General features: G+C 45.1%; 2 protein-coding genes across 3 annotated transcripts; both read right to left on the minus strand.

The window, feature by feature from the left end:
• Positions 1-11: 11 nt before the first annotated feature.
• LOC147261052 (uncharacterized) lies at positions 12-5,872 on the minus strand. The gene is made up of 4 exons (XM_086202896.1): positions 5,444-5,872; positions 5,020-5,165; positions 4,631-4,703; positions 12-3,086 (listed from the first exon to the last, which is right to left on the minus strand). The coding sequence occupies exons 1-4, from the start codon at positions 5,700-5,702 to the stop codon at positions 2,155-2,157; spliced, it is 1,410 nt and encodes a 469-aa protein (XP_086059022.1). The 5' UTR covers positions 5,703-5,872; the 3' UTR covers positions 12-2,154.
• Positions 5,873-11,125: 5,253 nt separating this feature from the next.
• On the minus strand, positions 11,126-18,394 carry casq1a (calsequestrin 1a). 2 transcript variants are annotated; one of them, XM_086204822.1, is made up of 11 exons: positions 18,134-18,394; positions 15,222-15,315; positions 14,393-14,493; positions 14,135-14,246; positions 13,870-13,943; positions 13,499-13,629; positions 13,371-13,416; positions 13,213-13,267; positions 13,034-13,134; positions 12,855-12,929; positions 11,126-11,892 (listed from the first exon to the last, which is right to left on the minus strand). In XM_086204822.1, exons 1-11 carry the CDS (start codon positions 18,368-18,370, stop codon positions 11,566-11,568), a joined length of 1,353 nt encoding a protein of 450 aa, XP_086060948.1. In that variant the 5' UTR covers positions 18,371-18,394; the 3' UTR covers positions 11,126-11,565. The 2 variants fall into 2 exon arrangements, with proteins under 2 accessions (XP_086060948.1, XP_086060947.1); XM_086204821.1 differs by having other exon boundaries at positions 14,120-14,246.
• Positions 18,395-21,775: the final 3,381 nt, after the last annotated feature.

The raw sequence follows: 21,775 nt of genomic DNA on the forward strand, positions 1-21,775 counted from the left end.
GTTGTCTGTCTCTATGTGTTGGCCCTGCCATGGCCTGGTGACCTGTCCAGGGGGAAGGCTGCTGGGAGAGGCTCCACCCCCATCCACCCTTAACCAGAAAAGCAGTAGAAATTGGATGGATGGTATTTTGGTAGCTAGTGGTGTGTTTGCCATCGCTCAACGGGGTCATTTGAGGGCTCACTACACTTTGAGAACAACTCTTTATAACCAAATTTTGGATACATACAGTAAATCAAACCTCTAATAATAGAAGTGACAAGTTCTCTTCTTACAGCTGCATTTAAAGGATCTCTAGCTGAACCATGTTATGTCCTGCTCAGCACTGAATCAATACAGAGAACACATGAACACCCAACATCCAGGAATACACACTATGGACACAACTACACACTGATCCATGCTGTGCATCTGTCCACACTTTGGCTTTCAGACCACCATCAAACCATATACGAAGTTTCACCTGGTCTCGTTTTATTGATATAGTAAAGAGGATGGAAAAACAAAGGTTAGCTGGGATCACGAGTTTAGAAAAGTCCCATCTGTTCTGAGAGCTATCAACATCTGTAAAAGCCAGACAAGTAAAAATAACCACATCAGTTATACAATCGCTGAACCAACGAGTAACAACATGTCCACTCTTAAACTCTGACATGAAAACAAAGCTCGTAGTTCATAGATTCACTCCATGAATGCAAAAACAGGTTAGAAAAACAGATTCAAAACCATCACGAGTGGCTGTACTATCAACAAAACCTTCAGAGACAGAGCCGACAGGTGAGGGGGCCAGAGCCCCGCCACACCGCGCCGGATGACTGTCAGTCAGGTAGCATCAGGGTCGAGCCAGGACACTCGGTATCAACATGGTGGCTCACTTTACTGCAGGGTATGTTGCCATGGAAACCTGTGCTGCAGCCCTTACACGCTGTGCAGCATGTTGAGCTCACGGTAACAGCTAACCACGAAATATGAAAACTTCTGATCAAACACTTCCTCAGGTTAATTGGCGTCCGTGGAGCTCGGTGAACGCTGCTCAGGATTCTCCACTTTAGGTCATCTGATGCCCATATAAACGTTGTGAACCTGCGGCTCACCTGGAGAGTTCCTGGATGAGCTCCAAACACGTACATCTGTGGCTTGCACTACGAAGCAGGATTTACTGGTTAGGGAGGTCACTTCCAAGTTAATCCCTCCCTGTTGCAATGTCACAAGGTTTTAACAGTAAATAATAATCCGACAATTATCATCAGTCACAATCAGCAACTCATCACGACAGGCAAGAAGTACGCATTTCTGGACGAAGAGACAAACTTTGAGCCACGTCAGTTTAAAGGGATATTCTTCTTAAACAACCTTTGACTTTGGGTGGTACAGTCGTGAGCACTGTCACCTCACAGCAAGAGGGTTCTGGGTTCAGGTCCGACAGTCAGCTGGGTTCCCCCACACATAAGAAAACATTCAAGTTAAGCTGATTGACGGCAGGTGTGAGAGATCGCTCCTGTCTGCTGTTCGACACACTGTTGTGAGATGAAACAGAGTGAACCTGAGTAAAGTCTGACAGCCACCATCTGCTAGGGGGGCCTCACACCACGTTCCTCCAGCCAAGGTGGACAGACCTCAGTGGAGACATCAATTCTTCCGCTACGGTACACTGGAACAGCAGCAGACCAGTTGGATCACGCTAATGTCCACAGAGGGACATTTTGGTCCAACAAACACCTTATGACCATTTGAGCTTGAATCACAGGACAACATGGGACAAGGAGTAAAAAAAATAATGCACATTCGCAAATACACATGAATGATTAGACATCCATGTTCATACCACAGTTCAGTGGAACAAGTTCATCTGGGACATGTTGGACTCATCCAACGGTGCAGGCCACTGATAGCTGGAGGGGAGGACTTCCTCGTTTTCTAATGCTAAAAAGTGTTGTAATGGTAGAAAACTTGGTCCATCACACTATTGGTCCACAGTCACAACAAGCATAGAAACATTTAGAAACACATCAGTAGTAAAAGTTTCTGAACAAATGCCCCACTACCCTTATTTCTCCTTAAAATAAACCTTTCTGGATGGCAGTCAAGCATTTACTTCCTGCTACAAATGATTCAGTCTGAGGTAGGAACGGTGCAACCACCACCAGCTCTCCGCAGCTACAAGCCAGCAATTGTCCGGAATGACGGCACCAAGAAACCACACTGACCGAGTTTGTGTTTCTCCAGGTTTCTCAGGATCCTGAACATCTTCCCACATGAGGTGCAGCTGAAAGGTTTTTCTCCGGTGTGAAATCTCAGGTGGGCTTTCAGATTGTCTCTGAGACGGAAGCTTTTGCTGCAATGCGTGCAGGTGTGCGGTCGCTCACCCGTGTGGAACCTCAAATGACGGCGGAGGCTCTTGCGCAGCGCAAACGTCTTGGAACACTGTGAACACGGGTATGGCTTTTCTCCTGTGTGGAAGCGTTCGTGCCGCCGGAGAATCTTCCGACGCTTGAACGCCTTTCCGCAAATACTGCACGTGTACCCGTCATGGGAACGGCTGACTATGTTCTGGAGCCGCCAAACACCGTCTCCACATGGGGTGAAGCAACAGAGGCGATGGCCTGTGTGAAGACCTTGGTGGCGACGCAGGTCTTTAGGTAGAGAGCACCCTGTTTTGCTGTTGGCGCCATCGTCCTGAAGCTTTTTGGGCACCGTGAGCACATTCACCAGCTGGACTTCACACGGATGCGTTAGCTTCTGGTCTGGAGATGTCAGCTTCAGTGTCATCTGAAGCTGGTTCTTTGGGTCTTTGGCTGTGTGGATCCGCTCCCAAACCCCTGCCTGCGCTGGAGTCACAGCTCCATCAAATGGTGACGGACTGTAGGCGGTACCCTTCGCGGTGCTGACGCAGGCTTGCTGAGGCTCCGCTTGTTCAGACGTCTCAGAACTGTCAGGCTTTGGTGCCGGAGACTCGGGCTTCAGGATCAACGGACAGACAAACTTCTTCTTTTTCCCAGACTTGATATCCCTCGTGTCTGGCCGAATCACAAGGCGCATCTGTTTAGTTGGAGAGCTTTTTGAGGACCCATGTCTCAGATCCGTTGACACTACAAGAAAATTAAATGATTTTAATAAAAAAGCACAATCCCACATCTTCCTCCTATTCAGCCTCCACACCATTGCCCACTTGATCAGAACATTCTAGCAGTAATTCACCTGAACGCATCATTTCGGTACGGTGCAGACGGTTACCGCATGGATGAAGTTCACATATCAACGTCTGAAAAACGGGTCGAAGAAACCAACAGAGGCAGATACGCAGACAACGTCGCCACACGAGTCTCGATGGATTCTGTATTTTTATGATCCCATTTGTTTCCGCTCATCCCCTGCGTTCAAATGGGTCGGTGCTCCGATTCTGGCAGATTCCTGGACAATTCAGGCTAACCTTGGACCCTTCACGGTTCTTTTCCCAGGGTATCAAATCACTGATTCAGTTCAGTTCCGTTAAGAGATCATGATGTGACTGATAACTTCTTTCACTGTAACTTGGGCCTTTTGCTCCTCTCTTGCTATTTGAAGCATCATTTTAAAGAATCACAACACTAAAATCAAGGGAATTTAAAGCATTTCATGAGCTCATGCCTCCGTACGTCTGTTGCTGACACACTGATCAAAAGTACCATGACTGGCAACGTCTCAGCAGGCCAAAGAATGGAAAACAGGTGTTCTTTCTTAAAAATAACAAAAGTGGCACTTTATTTATAACTGGAGTCCAACCGGTTACCAGTACATCAGTAGGGCTGACAGCGTCGGCCAGCCACAGACATACTGGTCTCGGCGTAACATGAAAACTGATGTTATATTGAGTACAACTCCAAAAAAACACAATGGGTTTGTGATATGACGATTAAATTCCCCAAGAAGATTATAATTACATTGTGTTGAAGTCTTCCTGGAACCTGAAGTTTATTTTTAAACTTTAAAATATCTTGCCACCATAATAAATCAAAACGGGGACAAAAACAAAAAACAGTACCAGGAGAAAAAAACCCACCTGGGTGTGGGATCAGCTGGTACCTGGCCTGGTAAATAGTTCTGTCGGCGCACCAACACCCCCTCATCGCTTTCATCCACTAACAGTTTAAGTGGCCTATCAAATGGTGGAGCAGCAGGTTTGATCAAAAATAAAATGACAAAATTTAAAAAAAAAAAATGGATGACCGGGGATCTCCAACTCAAAATGACAAACCAAAACAAGAAGACTCTGCCATCAAGGACAGAGTACATGAGGGTTGAGTTCATTCAAAAAGTGAACACAAAAACCAAACCCTCCCCTGCTGCTGCCCCCAGAGTGAGTGCCCCCCCCCCTTACTAATTGACCGCTGGCCTGTGGAGGAGGGAACAAAGAAGGAGGAGGGGGAGAAGCAGCAGCAGAAACACATCTAGGAGTGGGATCAGCCGGTCCCTGGCCACATGTAACTGCCCCCCAAAATACAGAGAAACAGCACTGGATCCTAGACTGCAGTTCCTCAGGACTCACACCTTCCCCGGACGACTGTGCCGTTTGAGTCACGTGTGTCTACTCTCGCTCTGTCAGCGTGTTTTGGCTGCAGGCTGCACACACCTGGCCCCGCGTGTGGCCGCTTACCCTGGACGACGGCTTCTGTGTGTGGAACACCATCAGGTGGAGGCTCCGCCGCTCCTACGGCTTCTGCCACGGCCTGAGGAACGACCAACCACAACGTACGATTAAACAACTCTGCACACTCAACTCATCATTGCAGTCATGTGCGTCTGTGCGGCGCAGGAACATGGACGTGTTGTCAGCGTCCTCATCAGTGATGAAAACAACACATTTATGATTTATGGACTTTTTTGAATCATAATTATTGCTCTAATTCACCAAGTTCACCTGTGTATGTCACTCTGTTTAACATGTGAACTTCTGCTGACATCAGTTCACTTCAGCTGTCAGCCAAAATCAGTTCAAGCAAAAGCTGCAGAAACACTGAGGTCAGACACGAGTCCCCGCCCCACCTGCTCCATCACGGGCGACCCCCCGGGGTCAACACAGGCGCCATCTTCAACCGGGAGAGGTTCTGCTCTGGTGAGGCAGCCCTCGGCCTCGTCCTCGTCCTCCCTGCACCCCCTCACGCTCGCTTCTTCAGGGAGCACTGGGGGACCTGTGGAGAGGGAAGGGGGGCGTTTAAATTCCTCTACATCTCGCGTGCACTGACGCAACCCACAGCAGTTATTCTGTTAGTCTGAGCACGTGAGCATACTAGCACCAACATTTAAAGGTCTGCGGGACCGTGACGGGGGTTCGGGAGTTACAGTCCTCGTGCTGCAGTCGCGGACCAAAACAGGAAGTCGAACAATCTCGTGCGCGCGAGCACGCACGCACGCGCGCGCACACACACACACACACACACACACAAACAAATACACACGCGCGCGGTACCAGAGAAGTCCGTCGGCGGACAGATGTCCTCGTCTACTTGCACCCCGATGCTGCGTCTTCTCTCTCCCGCCGCTAACGTCTTCACGGTTTCCGAGGTTTCGTTTCGCTTCCTGTCGTCAGAGCGGCCCGCGTACTCCTCCGCGGCCGAGGCTCGGTATCTGCTCTCGAACAGTTTGGTTAACTCCGCCGTGGCCACTTTGACCAGCGCTCCCAGCACCGACTCCACCTGCGCCTGGATGTTCACGACGCCCGCCGACATGTTGACCGACACGCCGCGCGCGAGCCGCCGCCGTGGAACGAGAAAAACCAATCAAAGTGAAGCTGGATATCGGCGGAGGTCTTCATTTACCGTCATGGACGGGCACATGGCTCGCACTGAGAAGGGGCGTGTCGGACTCTTCTTGGGGGAGGAGAACGCGCATGCGCTCTGGCTGACGCTTCCCTCAGCAGAAACACTGCGACGTGTGCACCTGTCTGCTCCCTGCCTCCTGTTCTCTCATTTCTGACTAAAAGAACTCAAGGCTGCCACGGCTTAAGACACCAGTGGTCATTTATTTCTTTAAAATTAGTTTGATTTTCAAATGAGAAGAATCTCAATTTCTTCCTCCCTGTTTTGATCTGTTTTGGTAGTTTATCTCGTCGTTACATGATTGTATTTGTTTCCATGATTGGTTTGACTATGTGATGTTTGGTTTTTGTTTTTGTTTTTGTAATTTCCTAAGACAAGCTTTCACTGTCATGTTTGGATTTGTGTAGATACAGTTTTACAATAATGATGACAATAATGATGACGTTATCGAGGGAGGAGCCATAAATAATGTCTCTATAAATAATGTCTTGATCCAATCATGTTTAGCGAACTAGAAGAATGAATTATCAGTCGTTTCAACATCTCAGGATGCAGCAGTTGCTGCGCCATTAGAATCTTAGAATGGAAGTCCTTTGCTGTGGTAGTTATTTGAAGGTTATATACTTTTTTATCAATAAATGGTCAGTGACGTATGGCGTCCTGCTGGGAGTGCGACAGCCGGATATGTTGGAAATGGGACTGATCAAGCGGCCACATAAGCTCTAGAAAACTTCCTCCAGTCAGGTTATGTTCTCAACTCAGGGACCCTAGAACCTGTTCCGCCCCAAGATCCTCCAGTATGATGTCATCAGAGAAAGACTACCTGCTCACGTTGATCAAGAGTTTCATATTTTTTTCACTTGGAGGTTAAGTTTTGTTTTAATGTGGGGAAACATAAGGAACTTGATGATGGGTGACATCTGGAGTAAAAGTGCTCTTCCTCAGACTTTCTGAATCAGTCTCGCCATCAAAGAGGATACGTAGACAGACATGACCCAAACAAGGCCGACGCCCATCAACCTCCAGCGAGACGCCAAAATGCTAACACACAACCACACTAAATACACATACAAAAAGCCTCCTCTGAGGGACGTCATGGTGAGAATGAGTTGTCACAAACAGCATGTTTATGCACCAGGAAATATAGAAACTATATTTACAACAATATTTAAAGATTTTTCTTGTCGTTCTGTCACAAAAAAACCCACCTAGAGTATAAAAAGAAAACATAACGTGCAGTAACACTTCAACAACAAACGCTCAATACAGTGAATGTGTTCAAGGGGGAAGATCTGCCCTCACCAGGATGTTGCAAAGGTTTCGGGAGTCTTACATCACTTCCAGGCTGGATCACTGCACCTCCCTCCTACCAGGCTGAACTAATAAGTCCCTAAAGACTCTCCAGCTGGTCCAGAACGCTGCTGCTGCGTGTTGACTAGAACTGGTAGCAGAGACCAGGTCTCTCCTGGACTGCTTCTCTGCATGGCTCCCTGTTAAATTCAATTCTTCTTCTACCATCAAAGTCCTCAACAATCAGGCTCCTTCATCCCTGACAGACCTCCTAGTCCCCTATGATCAAGCTAGAACCCTTCACTCCCAGGATGCAGGGTTCTAGCTGGTTCCTTGAGTTCTAACAGTAGAATGGAGCCAGAGCCTTCAGCTACCAGGCTCCCCTCCTGTGGAACCGTCTCCCAGTTTCAGTCCAGGACCCAGACCCCCTCTCTATGTTTAAGAGCAGACTTAAGACCTCCTTGTTAATCAGGCTTATCGTCAGGACTGCTTAGGCTGGCCCTTAGATCTGCTGCTATAGGCTCAGACTGCTGGGATCTCCCATGATGCACTGGGCTGCTCTCTGTCCTCCTCTACTCAAACTTGTTACTAACTTGACTTCTTCCCTGGAGCTTTTGTAGAATTCATAGTAGTCGCCTCAATACTGTACTTAACTTTGATTGTATTGTATTTGCCAGCACATAAATGTTCATATTATGCTGAAATGATATTCATGAATGTAGATGTCATCCGTGGTAGCTAGTTTACTGTTATTTCTGCTGCTGTTTGTTCCTGTCTTTCTTTCCTTGTCTTTCTCCTTTCATCTGTCCATCTCTCATACTCTAGTTGTTTCTCCCCCTCTTTGCCTACGTCTCTTTCCATTCTCTGTCTTTGTCTCTGTCCTGCTCTCCTGCTCTCTCTTCGTCCCCACTGATCCTGGATCTGCTCCACCTTCCTGCTGGTAAAGGAAGGTTCTGGTGGCTGCTGTTGCAGGATGTGCTGCTGATGGAGAATTGTTGGGTGGAGGTTCATTGAAGGAGGGAGGTGCTGGATCTGCTCTACTTGGACAGAGTCAGGACAGAACTTTGGTTGGGGTTTGGCACCACACAAATAAAACTGACTTGACTTGCACCATACAAGGCTTTTTTTAAAACACTTTTTGAGATCTGGATCAGTCAATAATATGCCAGTGTTTGTTTTTTGACAGTTTCCTTATTGTTTCTGGTCAACGGTAAACGCTGAATGGCACCTAGGATCAGCTGCTGCGTTTCTTCAGGCCTGGTCATGATGACACAGTGAGACGGTGACTGGTTGGAAGGAAAGCTCATCTGCATTTCTGATCTTTGTCTCTCTGATGCCCCTTTTGTCTGAATCGATTCTCCAAGTCTGTGGACTGGATGCTGTAGTCCTCATTGGAGCTACAGATCTGTCTCACCAGACTAAACTGGGAAAAGGGAAAACTTCTTTGGGGAGGCCATGGAGCAGAGTGTCGTGTATGGTGGTGGTGACGGTGATGGCAGGACCCACAAGGGGAGCAAGCGAGGCAGGACTAGATTTCAACTTTAGATTTATTTAATAAATTAACAAAACAAAAATGAATCTGAGAAATTAAGAAATTAAACACAAAAACTCAAAACTCGGGGACAAAAATAGGCTTGAAACAAATCAGGCGACATGGCATGGCAGGACGAAAACAGGACACGACGGGACGAGACGCAAGGATGTGACCCCTGACCGCAGCTGAAGATGAAACAAGAAGCGTGTGGAGAACACGAGGGCAGGGAAGGAGCTGAGAGGGCACTGGGAGCTGGACTGAGACTGACCAGGGCCCAGGTGAAGCACACCAACAAGGCAGGAAACAGACAAAGACAGGAAGTGTCAAAGACACAGGAGGGAAGAGCTGACAAAATAAAACAGGAACTGAACACGAGTGAACTAAAACACAGGACGAAGCACAAACAAGAAACCCGCTGGTGAAAAACCAGACACAGATAAGAAACTTTCAAACTACAACGTCCAAAACTTTCCGTTCATAACTAGAAGTCCATGCTTGAGTGAGACACATGACACAGAGGGTTTCTGTCTGTCTCTTTTAGATATAAATTTATATTCAGGCTGTTGCTACAATGTGTGGGTGGGGATCAAGAATTATGAGTGGAGCTGTGATGACACACGTGCACTCGGGTGACCCTCCTCATTGAAAAAATCCTGCATGCATGGTCTCAGTCTTATTTTAATTTCTCATCTCCCTGCCTCCGTCTCTACCATGCACACAAGTCAGACACAGGGCCTACTTATTTATTTACTTGTTTAAAAAAACCTGAACAAAACTGAAAACAAACCTGAAGATTAATCCCACATCAAACTGTCTGTGAGCGTTTAAAACTGAACACCATTCAGAAAACCAGCATGTCTAAAGGTTGTTGGTTCGTGTCTTGTGGCGAGGAGAGCATCATGACGCAGGTCCTGGAGAAAAGCTTTGACGCCCACCAGCTGTGTGTACACACACTGTCTCGATTCATACTCACCTTTCACTTCTCTTTTTCACTTCAGTATCATCCCTCTCACTGTCTCAGGACCCCATGACCTGATGGCCCTTTTCGGATGGGACCTCCACTCGTGAACAGCAGCAAAATGTTAATGTCGTCATCGTTGATGCTGAAAAAAAAAAAAACCCGAACAAACAGCGAAAACACTGTATCTTGGTTTGGATCTGATAAGGTACTGATGTGAAAAACCAAAGGAAAAATGTGTGAAAGATCAGCGACTGGACTACGATTGACAGTCTAGTGCTTCATAGACAGAGCACGCCGCCCCACTTCTGGTCCATACGGCCGGAAAAAGAAGACGTGGATGATACTTGATGATGCACATGACAGCAAGTTGGTTGGCATCGGTTTTTGGGGGTACTGTTGCTGTTCAGGCTGTTCTTAGCTGTCAGTCAACATCGGGAGTGGAATCAGGTGCAATTAGGCTCAGCCTAAACCTCAGCGGAGGTTTTTTGTTCCCCATTTGTAGCAGCTGCTTGTTCTGTTTTCAAGTCATTTGAAATACAGGACTTTTCTTAGCGCCTTGCACACCGGCATTTGTGTGTGAATCTGAAGGCAGAAAATTAGTGCCAAAAGTCACGTGGCAGTTTTTCGTTGTTGTAGAATTGTTTTTTTGTACTTGAAGGATTTTTTTTTTGTACTTGAAGACATATGTTTCTTTGTATGTGTAAAACATGCAGTACATGTTTGTGAAGCATGACGTATTTGTTCGTAGGTAGGTTTCTTATTCGCAAAGCCAAATGCGTCAGTTTGTGAATGATGTTTTGTATTTGCAAACCACACTGAGTTTGTTTGTGAATCGCTGGGCGTGAGGACAGCATGGTTTGTGTGTTAGTGAGGTTTTGGCGTGATTTGAACTCCATATGTCCATAAATCAGTCTATCAATCCAGCATTCCATCACAGTGAGACACTGACTGGACATCAGGGTCTCACACAGCCCCACATCAAAATAACTGAACTATTCCTTAAAGTCTGTATCAAAACTGTATGCATAATGTCTTTTTTTTAATGTATGGTGCATTGTTTAAAAAAAAAAATGATGATACACCTCTTTGTATGTAGAGGAAGTCCAGCTGAAAATGAGTGGGATATTGACACACGGTCCACAGTGTTTCTTTTATTGATGCCTCCACTGATGGGAGGCCAATGTCTCAAATCTTACACATGGTGACTTTAATAGTGCTCTGACCTCATCAGACAAGTTAGGGTATACCACACATCGTTAGAAAATAATAACGGATTACAAATGATGAATGTGACATTTCTATATTTAGAATTCACAAACTCACACAAGGCTGTCCAAGCTGTCATTTATTTAAGACTTCACAGTAAGTAATTTCTCTTGTTACAAAAATAGAATACGGCTGTTGTTACATTTCATCATCGTAGAAAACATCCATTTGATGTACTGCAATTTCAATGTACAACGTTACATTGATTTCACAGAGTAGACTGGTGAAACGTAGCACCCATCAGGAAGGCCTGCTAGCACCCTTGGGTTTGATAGTGGTGGTTTTGATACTGGGGCGAACAAGAAAGTAAGTGAACATAAATAAAAGACATGGAAACTGCAACAGACTTGACGGATGGACTCAGACGTAATGCGCACAACATGGCAGCCCACCAGTACTTTGGAAAATACTCACTTTACTCATATAAAAATCAGTAGCAGTAGATGGCAGGGTTTTGAAGTAACTTTCTTTTTTATCGTACCATACAGGTACATGGGGGTGGGGGGGTACTGTGGGGTCTTAGACTTGTCACAAGGAGGGTCGGTGAATGGATGGGGGGGCAACAATGTCATGGAATATCATTCTGTGAGGTGCAGAGTAGAGATGATGAAAAGACGAGATATTAAATGAACTGATGAGTTACAAAAGAAGATGAGCGTTAATGATGGAGACTCTTGAAACTGCATTGGTCAGACTTTAAGTGTAAATAATGACAAAATGAATTAATAATCGTCGTCGTCATCATCGTCATCGTCATCATCGTCGTCATCATCGTCGTCATCATCGTCGTCGTCGTCATCATCATCATCATCGTCATCATCATCGTCATCGTCGTCGTCGTCATCGTCGTCGTCGTCGTCATCGTCGTCGTCGTCGTCGTCGTCATCGTCATCGTCATCATCATCATCGTCGTCATCGTCGTCGTCGTCGTCATCGTCATCGTGATCAGGATCGATTTCACCTGACAGAACATCTTCAAGCCAATCCTCCAGCTCCTCTGCAGACGGCAGGTCTTCATCATCATCCATGTCCATCCACACACTGTCAGCCTGCGGACACACAAGCAAACATGTCAGCACACACAGCCGCCGGCACTCGGAGGACGTCCTCGCTGCTCGCTCAGGCGCTCTGTGTTTCACAACCTGTTTGTGCTGTACATAGACGGTTTAAGATGGCTTCATAAATACTCACAATATACGTCCATTCGATCTCAGCGATGGGGGCTTTACATTTTGGTGAGACAGGAGGTTTTCATTCGTCGGTCCGTCGTAGTTGTGTCACTTATTTGTGACTCCAGACAGCAGAAACAACCAACCGTGTTATACTGGCCAGTTTCTACCAGCAACGCCAAAACTGTCCGAAGATTTCCAGTCGCGAAAGACTGTGATGATAGCGGTTCTGGTCTTTGAGTACAAAGCCCGAGTTTGAGAGGGGCGTCTCAACTAAGGCCTTGTCACTTCGGACTAAGCAGTAACAAGGCTTAACTGCAGTTGAACCCCAGCCCTGAATCAGATCAGCCGATTCGATCAATAACAGACATGAACGACGTTTCTGTCAGTTTACCTTCTACCTGAACTCAAGTTACTTTTTAAGACATCGTTTCATCGTGTGTTAGGATCACGTGTAAGGAGCTTCAGTCCTGACGGGATGCCCACCATGACGACACCACAGCTGACACAGGCATGTCAATCAAACCGTTGGCCAGTGGGTTAATGCTCATAAAAACAAAAATGTCTCCAGACATGTTCATTGCTTTATCAGGAGATAGTAGGACTGCATGAAGCATAGACGAGGTCTGTGCTTACACTGTCAGCTTTGTAATTTTTTCATATTAATATGTATGTTTTCAATGTCTATTAGTGAATAGGCTTTTGCTAGGATGCACAGGCACACCTCGCAAAGGTACACGACAGCGGTGCAGTATTTCAGTTATGTTGATGTCAGTTTTGTAATTGAATCACTTCGCCAGTGCACACACTCAGGAGCAATCTATGAATACAATGTAACTCACATCGTCAGCCTCAACAACACCGATCTGTGGGGAGGACAGGTCGATTCCAAAAGTGTTCTCCCAATGTGGCACGAGCTGCAAGAAGAATGGCAAATGAATGCGGTGGAGAATTTGTCATCGTGCTCAACCGTTTCATCTTCCTCCTCAGTTCAACTCCAACAAAGCAGAAACATTTGTACCAGAGGGAAGTCATCGGGGTCGATCCAGACAATGCTGAGGTCAGGGTTGTCTGTGTTGTCCTCGGCAACTTCCTTCAGGATCTCCAAGAACTCATAACCATCTGAGGAGTGAACAAAAAAACTGTAGCTTGCTTTGTGGAGGTCCCAGTTAAATGCAGTGATTGTGGACTAACACTGACCTGGGTCAGACTCCTCAGCGAAAGCAATGATATGTTCACCATCGATATGGTCGTCCTGCGGATAGAAGAATAAAAGACAAACTGAACCCACAAAAGCAAACTTGGTGAATTTCTGGAAATCGAGTCCCGCTGCCGTGTTTGTACTTTAACGTTCTTACCCAGATGTCGTACATGTTGTGAGGTTGCAGTTTCCTCAGGGTTGGTCTTCAAAAGGACAGACTGAATCAGATTGTTTGCTTTTCAAGCGCGGACCTCAAGAGGTGATTGTGGCTGAAAGGGCACTCACCTGTCATTCTCTTCAATGAATTCCACCAACTCTTCCTCGGTGTAAGGTTTTCCAGGGATGACGACTGGATCATCCATGAAGGGCTCGTAGAAGTCCACCTCATTGAGCTTCAGCTCCAGAGCCCTGGCAACCTGTTGAGTCATGGCACAGAATGAACTGAGTCGCTGCGTCACCCTTTCCTTGTAAACCCACATATCACGGACTGAGTTTTGGCTTGTTTGTTAAAATGGTCATGAATCTATTCAGAGAGTTGTATTGACCTTCAAAGTGACACAACAACTATTTGTTGTTGCCGTTGCTGGTCGCCACAATTGTTAAAAAAACCAAAGTGCTTCATTAAGATTGAGGATAAATGTACCGTAGCTACTCACCTTGGCATTGAATGTAGCGTAGAACTTGATGTGAGGGTGGAACTCTTCAGCAGCATCAGCAAAAGCCTCAAAATCTGAAATGTCACAGGCATCCATCCAATTGTTACATCATTGGCTCTCGCGTGCTCTCATCTTAATGATCAAATACATATGAAGGTAAATCAAGCAGTCTGAGCCTGATGACTGTTGCGTTTGTTACTAGCAGTTCAGCTGTGGAAAAAAGAGATTAAACAAGTTATCATGCCATCACAGTACAGATTCTTACGTTCTGACTTGTGACTCTTAAAGTAGCCCACCAATTTGATATCCTCTTCAATGTTATGAAAGCCATTCAGTTCCCTACTGTTGTCAATAATTTCCACCGGGTCTTCGAGAACCTACAGAGGAGAGGAGGGAAGCAGTGGGGAGAGGCAGCCAGAGTGAGCTGCTGTAGGTCGTCTTTAAGGAAAGTCAGTGTATATTCTGAGAGTTTTATGTCTAAAAACATGGGAGCTATTAACTGGGAGATTATATCCTCACGAACATCATAGATGAACTCCACAATAGTGTCTGCTGCAAGCTCTCCATCATACTCTATGACCTCATCGTCGGTGAAGATGAAGATGCTGTCGGACTCTTCAAGACCTGGGGGCAACAAGGTCAGGCATGTTCATTCACCTCATCTCTCTCGTATCTTTTACAGTCATCGGTCATGATATTGGTAGGGCTGTGCAATTCAAATTGACACAATAATATATCTTAACAATATTATTTTAACGACCCTCTATCAATATCCCACCCTTAGTATCTATATTGTAGTGGAACATGTCCTGATAAAATTGTGACCCATATAAGTTATGGCAAATACATCTGGTAACAGGGTTCAACTCTGCTTTTTCTATCCGTTGAGTATCAGTATTGATGTAACGTGATGTGCGTGTCATGAGGCTTCCCAGGCGGTACACAGCAGACCGTATTTTCAGCTCGACACTGAAATTATATCGCAATATGTGTTCTGTCGTGACGTATGATAACTTGAAATGTGATCCGTGTGTTGTGATACCAAAAATGCAAGCCACCGTTAGAAAAAGTAATGGAGGAAAGCTGTTTCAAACTTGCAGTGACTGTCGCACTTTTACATCCTATCGCGATATATTGTGATAAATGGCAGTGCGACCCATGTATTGTGATACCTATCATGTGGTGATATCCTGGCCTCTGTCTTGCTCTATCAATAATTCAAACCAACGTTAGGGAGCATAACAGAAAAAAGCTACTTTGTACTTGCAGTGACCACTGCTCTATGCATGGTATGGGTAGTACCGTGATATCCTCCCCGTAGTCAGCCCTAGATATCGGCCATGAGGGGTTACCTAATTTCTTTGCCACTGCCTTGTCGTGCTTTGCGTCAATAAGGCCGACTCCGATGTCCTCATCATCAAACTCCTCCAGGACCTGGGCTACAAGCTGTAACACAAAGATATCGACACGTCACTGAAAGCAGGATCTGTGTTTTTCCCCTCAACCCGGGTGGATGAGGTCCACCGCAAATACGTGTGAGCACGTTCTTCGCTGTTATTTGCATCTTTTTGACAGCCATTTCACCCAGTGGTTTCATTACCATAAAAGCTGGCTTTTAAGAGCGCTGCTTGTGCACTTTCTAAATCTGTATGAAACATGAACCTCATGAGTGACAGTTCGCTGCACCAATGGCGCAGTCGGGGTCCAGCTGTATTGAGGAAGCGGTTAGAGGCTTGTCTCAGTTCGTCCAGACACCCATACGCACATGCACCCCAGCAGCAGCAGCTGCGTCTACCGACAGAAACCAACCATGCTTCCTAGAAGCTTGTTTTGCAGATAAATCTTAACATTTGCTTTAACTTGATGGGGAGCCCACGGTAAATCAGTTTGCCATTTGCCAAAACATTTGGTTGAGCGGCAGGTAAGTTGCACAATGCAAATGTATTTAAAGTACTTGATCATGTAAAAGCAGTGCAAATGATATATGATTTATGGAAGGCAGTTAAAGTGCATTACATTTTCTTGTCGACCCCACGGCATTCAGTAGGCTCAAATAAATGCTCACAGGGCGAGTGATTCGACAGAGGAAATCTCAACTCTCTAAAAGCACCGGAAGATTCAACAAATCCTGTTTCTAATCTTGTGTTATTTATGAGTTATTTAAAAACAACATTTCATAGCCTTTACTCTCCAACTACAAATCATGCAAAGTTGTCTTTGGCATTCTGAGCATGTATCTGCCATAATATGGCGGCTATCGTTGCTTGACAGGAACTGAAGCTCCCCGACTGCGTGTCAGGTTAAACCAACAGCTCCTGTATCCGGGATAGGATTTCAGCGCTTGATGTCTGTATGTTTTGCTACACAACAGGTGTTGTTTTTATGTGTTCACTGAGAAACAAACACACAACCGTGCACGGGCACGCATGCACAGGCACACACACACACACACACACATATATATATATATATATATATATATATATATATATATATATGTGTGTGTGTGTGTATATCCCTCCATGATGGTACATAACTGTAACTATCCAACCATCCATTTTCTATACCGCTTATCCGCTAAGGGTCGGGGGGGAGGAACTAACTGAAACTATTGCTCTCCATTCAGTAAGCAATTGCATGTCGTCTCAGTGTGGCTCTTCCTAACAATCATTAGTTTGACACAATCACATCTTAATCATCAAATCAATTTCCTGTCACTAAAGGATGAAACACAGAGAGGACGAGTCCCTCCCTCTCACAGCCACTCATCTGACTTTCACTAACCCAGCAGAGCGCCTTGACCTCTGAGATTTCCAGCCTTTGCTTTAGTATGTTACTAAAAATAAATCCTCATAAGGAATAAATCATAATACATTCATAAGGAGAAACACAAGCCTTCAGGGAGCTCAACCCGCCACAAAAGCAGCTCAGGATCTATAAATATAGCACCAGAGCCACACCAGCCCCAGGACTATTTTGGTGAGGTGGCAGTGATGCTCATCGCACTGGGATCCGCTGACAAGTACAGTAATGCAAGTGTCAATCACAGCACAGAGCTGAGCCGACACTCCTGGAGCCAGAACCTCCAGTTCTGGCCTGCAGCCTTGAGAGAGCTCACCAACACCCCACACAGAGACACCAGAGTCCGGCAGGATGGTGTGATATGCAGCTTCTCTTTTTTTGGTGATTAATTCTCTATCACGTCTTCAAGATCTCCTTTGACTCGTTGAACATAATTGTTTTCCCTACATTAAAAAAAAGAAATGCAAATAGATACAATATAGACATAATGGACACAAATTCTTTTCTAGTTGCTGATTTGTTTGGGGACAATTCAAGTGAAGGTGTATGAGAGCGGCAGAAATAACGAGCCAGAAGAGGCACTTCTCCAAAAACATATGCAGATCTCCTAAAAATGTAACAATGAATCAAATAGTTGTGTATTTTAGCAGTATTTACACCACACTGTGCGGCAGCAATACGGCTGATTCACTGAATATTTTCCATAAATCAGTCACCGAGTCCAGTAATTTACCAGTACTGGTATCAACTGTCTGTCTGAGATGTTTGAAAACCAGCTGGGTCAACAGTCCTTCGACGGCTCAGACAAACAACAGAACGTCTCCGTCAATGCAGCTTTCATTTCCTGAACTTTCTGCTTCTGGTTTGAATATAAAATGGCAGGAACTCCAGTTTTTTTGTAAAGTGCCTGATGCTAAATCTTAGATCATTGTGATGATGTCATGTCTTTCTATGAGGAATGTGATGAAACATCTGCTGACACACACACACACACACACACACACACACACACACACACACACACACAAGCTTTGACAGAATACATGATAGCTCGAGTCCTCACAGCTCAGCTCTTTGCATCAGGTGGATGACACTGATGACACACCACTGGCTCGCACCCACTCATCAGCATGACTGAATACAAGCAAGCTATTTTCCACCTCACAATATCATTTTTCCATGATAAATTTCTTCATCTTCTATTTCACTTTTAACACATTTATGAATCTTTCGACTCTCTCCTCCTGGAATCCTCCTGCTCATCTTGCTATACTCTTTTGAAGTATATCTGTGTAACGGAATAAAATGAATATCTTAAACTGTACATCTGCATAATTTGTTATATCTGCACACCCAACACGAATTAATAAGTAACAAGGCAAAGCTCTGCTTGAACCTCCACCAAACTCTTAGTAGCATAAATGTTCTGTCCACTCCACCCATGCTTCCCAACTCAACCCACCTCAAGGGCCAACTCTTCAATCTCAAACTGTTTCTGGGCGACGCGGCTGGATCCGGGATGGTCATGGTAGTACACCACCATAACATCGTACTTCTTCATGACGGACTTATAGTTCTTGGCGTTGAGATCGTGCACGCGGTCCTTGCCATCATACTCAGGGTAGTCCAAGCTCTCCTTGCCCAATGATATCCCTGTAAAAGACAGCAAGACTGCCACAAGCACCCAGGTCCACTTCATGGCTCCTCTCAGTGTGACAGTAAAATGTATATCGTTTCAGAAAGTAGAAAAAGGGGAAAAAAGAAAACTCTGGGGAAAGTATGAGGAACCCCTTCCAACCCGCGTCACCCAGAAGAGAGCAAGACCAACTCCTGCACCCACCTTATTAAAAACCCCGCATGGGCAACTGGTCGTGGGGCGCAGAGTGTATGAGGGGTTGGGCTAAGTTTGACATAGGTGTTCCAGTGTGTCTATGTGGGGTGTCGTTGAGCATGGGAAAGATGAGGCGAGGAGTTAGAGTGTGTATGTGTGTGTGTGTGCGTGTGTGCGTGTGCGTGTGTATCCAACAAGTCAAAGTGGGTGGAGTGACAAAATGAGGTCCAACCTACACTCTTTCTCAATCTGGGCTGAGTGCAGTGGAAGACAGCGATGGAGGTGCAAGGAAACTGTGCTAGCAGGAATAGACAGATAAAGAAGGAGTGTGTGTTTGTGTGTGTGTGTGTGTGTGTGTGTGTGTGTGTGTGTGTGTGTGTGTGTGTGTGTGTGTGTGTGTGTGAATATGAAGCTCTCTTTTCCCATATTAAGAGAAGATGGAGTCTTGGATCTCGGCTAAAAATAATGGACGCAGGACAGAGAAGTACATATCATGGGGGAGGGGGGGGGCTGCTGGTGTCTGATTTGCTGCGGTTGGCACCAGCGCAGCGCTAGCATTTGGCACTGGGTCACTCAGGGACATGAAGAGAAGCGAGCGTGTTGGACCTGTTGAGGGTTCAGAAGACCACCATCGGTGTCACTTCACGCTGAAAGAACTGATCTAGGGGACCAGGAGGGTTCAGGTTAGATTTTCTAGATCTTCAAGCTCCATTTGTGCTTATGTGTGTTCTTGCACAGTACGTGGACGGGATGTTCACCTGTGATATTACTTTACAAATTGAAAGGGAAGAGGTAAGCTATAAATACATACGTGGCTCATGGTATCGTAATACTGCATCCAACCCCCAATGACACACACACGTACACACGACACACCCCTGTTTTCTGTAACAAAACATGCAATCCTTCAGAATTAAGGATGACCTGGCATGAAGGGAAGAGTTGAAGGATGCCGTGTGTGTGTGTGTGTGTGTGTATATTGTTTCAGTGCTGTCATTTCAACTTCATTTAGACTCATTAGTTCTTCCATAATGACTGCGATACCTATTTACATTACATTTGACAGGCGAATTTATTAATAAACGAGAAAACATTTCAATCATTTCATACATGTGTTACTTTGAGTAGCTTGATTACTTGAGCCTTATAATGTGTCTAGACAAAACATCTCACGATTACATGTTCCCTCTGGGTCATAGCCCGTCATAGCTGCTTTTAGATCAGTTGGAGACTGTGTCTCTCCAATAAGAATGAACTAAATCGGTTTCTTTCACCAGGACGTCACATTTTTGACGCTATACGTCGTTCACTGATGTCAGAGTGTGGTTTCTAATGGAGGGCGTGCACCTCTGGAGCAGCAGAGGGAAGCAGCAACAGCCCTTTTCCCTGGAGACGTGTCACAGCATGGAAGTCGCGGCTGCATTTACATGCACTCAGTATTCCATCATTGACCCAGTCTTTGCCCTTATTCCAAAAATGAAAATTGTCTGACATGACAACACTGCTAACAAGGCCAAGGAAAACTTAATATTCCATTGTTAATGCTGTTAATGTGCAGCCGAGCACATAACACACGTTGCTTTGTTTGTTCTTGTCCGACTTTGTGTTATTTTGCTTGTTTTAGATGCTGCCATTTTGGCCAGGTCTCGCTCGAAAAAGAGATCACCTGATCTCAAGCGACTACCAGATAAAATAAAATAAAATCCCATCGTCACAGTGGAAAAATGGAGCTTGAACTTGACACAGACCAGCCCTTACAATTCTCTACACTGTCGTTGGGGAATGTCCTTTCAGACCAGATGTCCTGATAAATGTATCATTAGTACTTTGAGATTAAACACAGATCATTTGCTTGTAGATGTGTATTGCAGTGTGTGAAGACCAGGGGTGAAAGTGGCTTAAAAGTCTTGCCGGAACTGTACGCACGCCTTTAAAAGAAAAAGCGTCACCGCCGCCGAAGTTTTATGGTTTTTAATTGGTTTCGGGTGATTTTTATTACAGTTTTCAGGTGTCTATTCCCCACACAACTGCAGCCCCCATAGTCCCAGTGTGTGTGTGTGTGTGTGTGTGTGTGTGTGTGTCAAATTTCCTTTAAAATAAAGGGATAATGAAATTGTGAAAGAAGAGGTTGGTCGTCGACTTATTTAGTGATGATATCTAGAATTGAATTGCAGTCTCAAGGTCTCGTGACATAAAACCTCTTCAAATCTGTGAATATGGCGTGACTATAAAGAAGAGGAAATTAAAATCCAATACACAGGTTTGTTTCCGTGGTCCAGTCTTCTCATATCAACATGACTTAAAACAATAAAGTGAGATGTGACGGTTTCGTGAATCATGGCGAAACATCAGCATGTAGCAGCCCCCTCATGAAGCTTTGCAATTTTACATCGCTGGGGTCGCTTGTATGCAGCGACAAAAGTGAAGGAGAATCGGATGAAGCCCCTGGGAAAGATTGTTAAAGTATAAAGTTAGTAAAGTAACTGCCAGACCACCGGGAGGCGCAACATTTCACGAGTTTTTCTATTTTGTTGAAACCCCCAAAAATCTGATTTGTTTTGAAGAAAAAATGAAAACTTTCCTGGATTTCAGTCAGGCCCCCACACTGCCCAGTGTTCGGGTCCGAACTCTGAAATATTTCAACTTCCCAATCAGGCACTGAGCTGAAACTGCTTCCTTGACTGGGCGGTGATTTGGTACCAGAAAAATCCCAAACAAAGCATTTGTTGATGACTAGAAATAAAAGGTATGAACCCAATAGACCCAAGCAATCCAAGCTTCAGGAGGTATTTGCAGCATCGAATTATATAAGATGGGCATATTTCTAAAGTTACATGAAAACTACATGAATGCTTGTTACAAATCTTACTACTGCATGGAGGAAATAATGCCATGTTTGTAAGCATGGACACCGCAGGGAGTTGAACCCCATTCCACTTGTATGGAAGCACCTCTACCAGTGTCTTTTGCTTTTTTATGACATTTGGGGAAAGAAAACCTTCATTAGCAACAGCATTTGGTGTTAATATGCAAATGTCTACTGTGGTACAGGAGGAACTCAAGAGTGTGTTCAAGCTACATAGAACGGTGTGTGTGTTGTTGTTGGATGTCATTAACATGGATGTAAATATGCTGTTGCAATGAAGGAAAAAAGAACCCCTGGAGTGCTAAAGGAGAAGATTTTAGAGGACTAAGTTATTGAAGGTTTAATGTGGTTGAAACATTTCTGGTTTCATGTAAAAAGATGAAATAAAAGTCAAAGGTTCTATTTAT

This window comes from Aulostomus chinensis, chromosome 5, assembly GCF_037954235.1.
Source record: "Aulostomus chinensis isolate RoL2024-O1b breed Wild chromosome 5, RoL_Achi_v1.0, whole genome shotgun sequence".
NCBI lineage: Eukaryota > Metazoa > Chordata > Actinopteri > Syngnathiformes > Aulostomidae > Aulostomus > Aulostomus chinensis.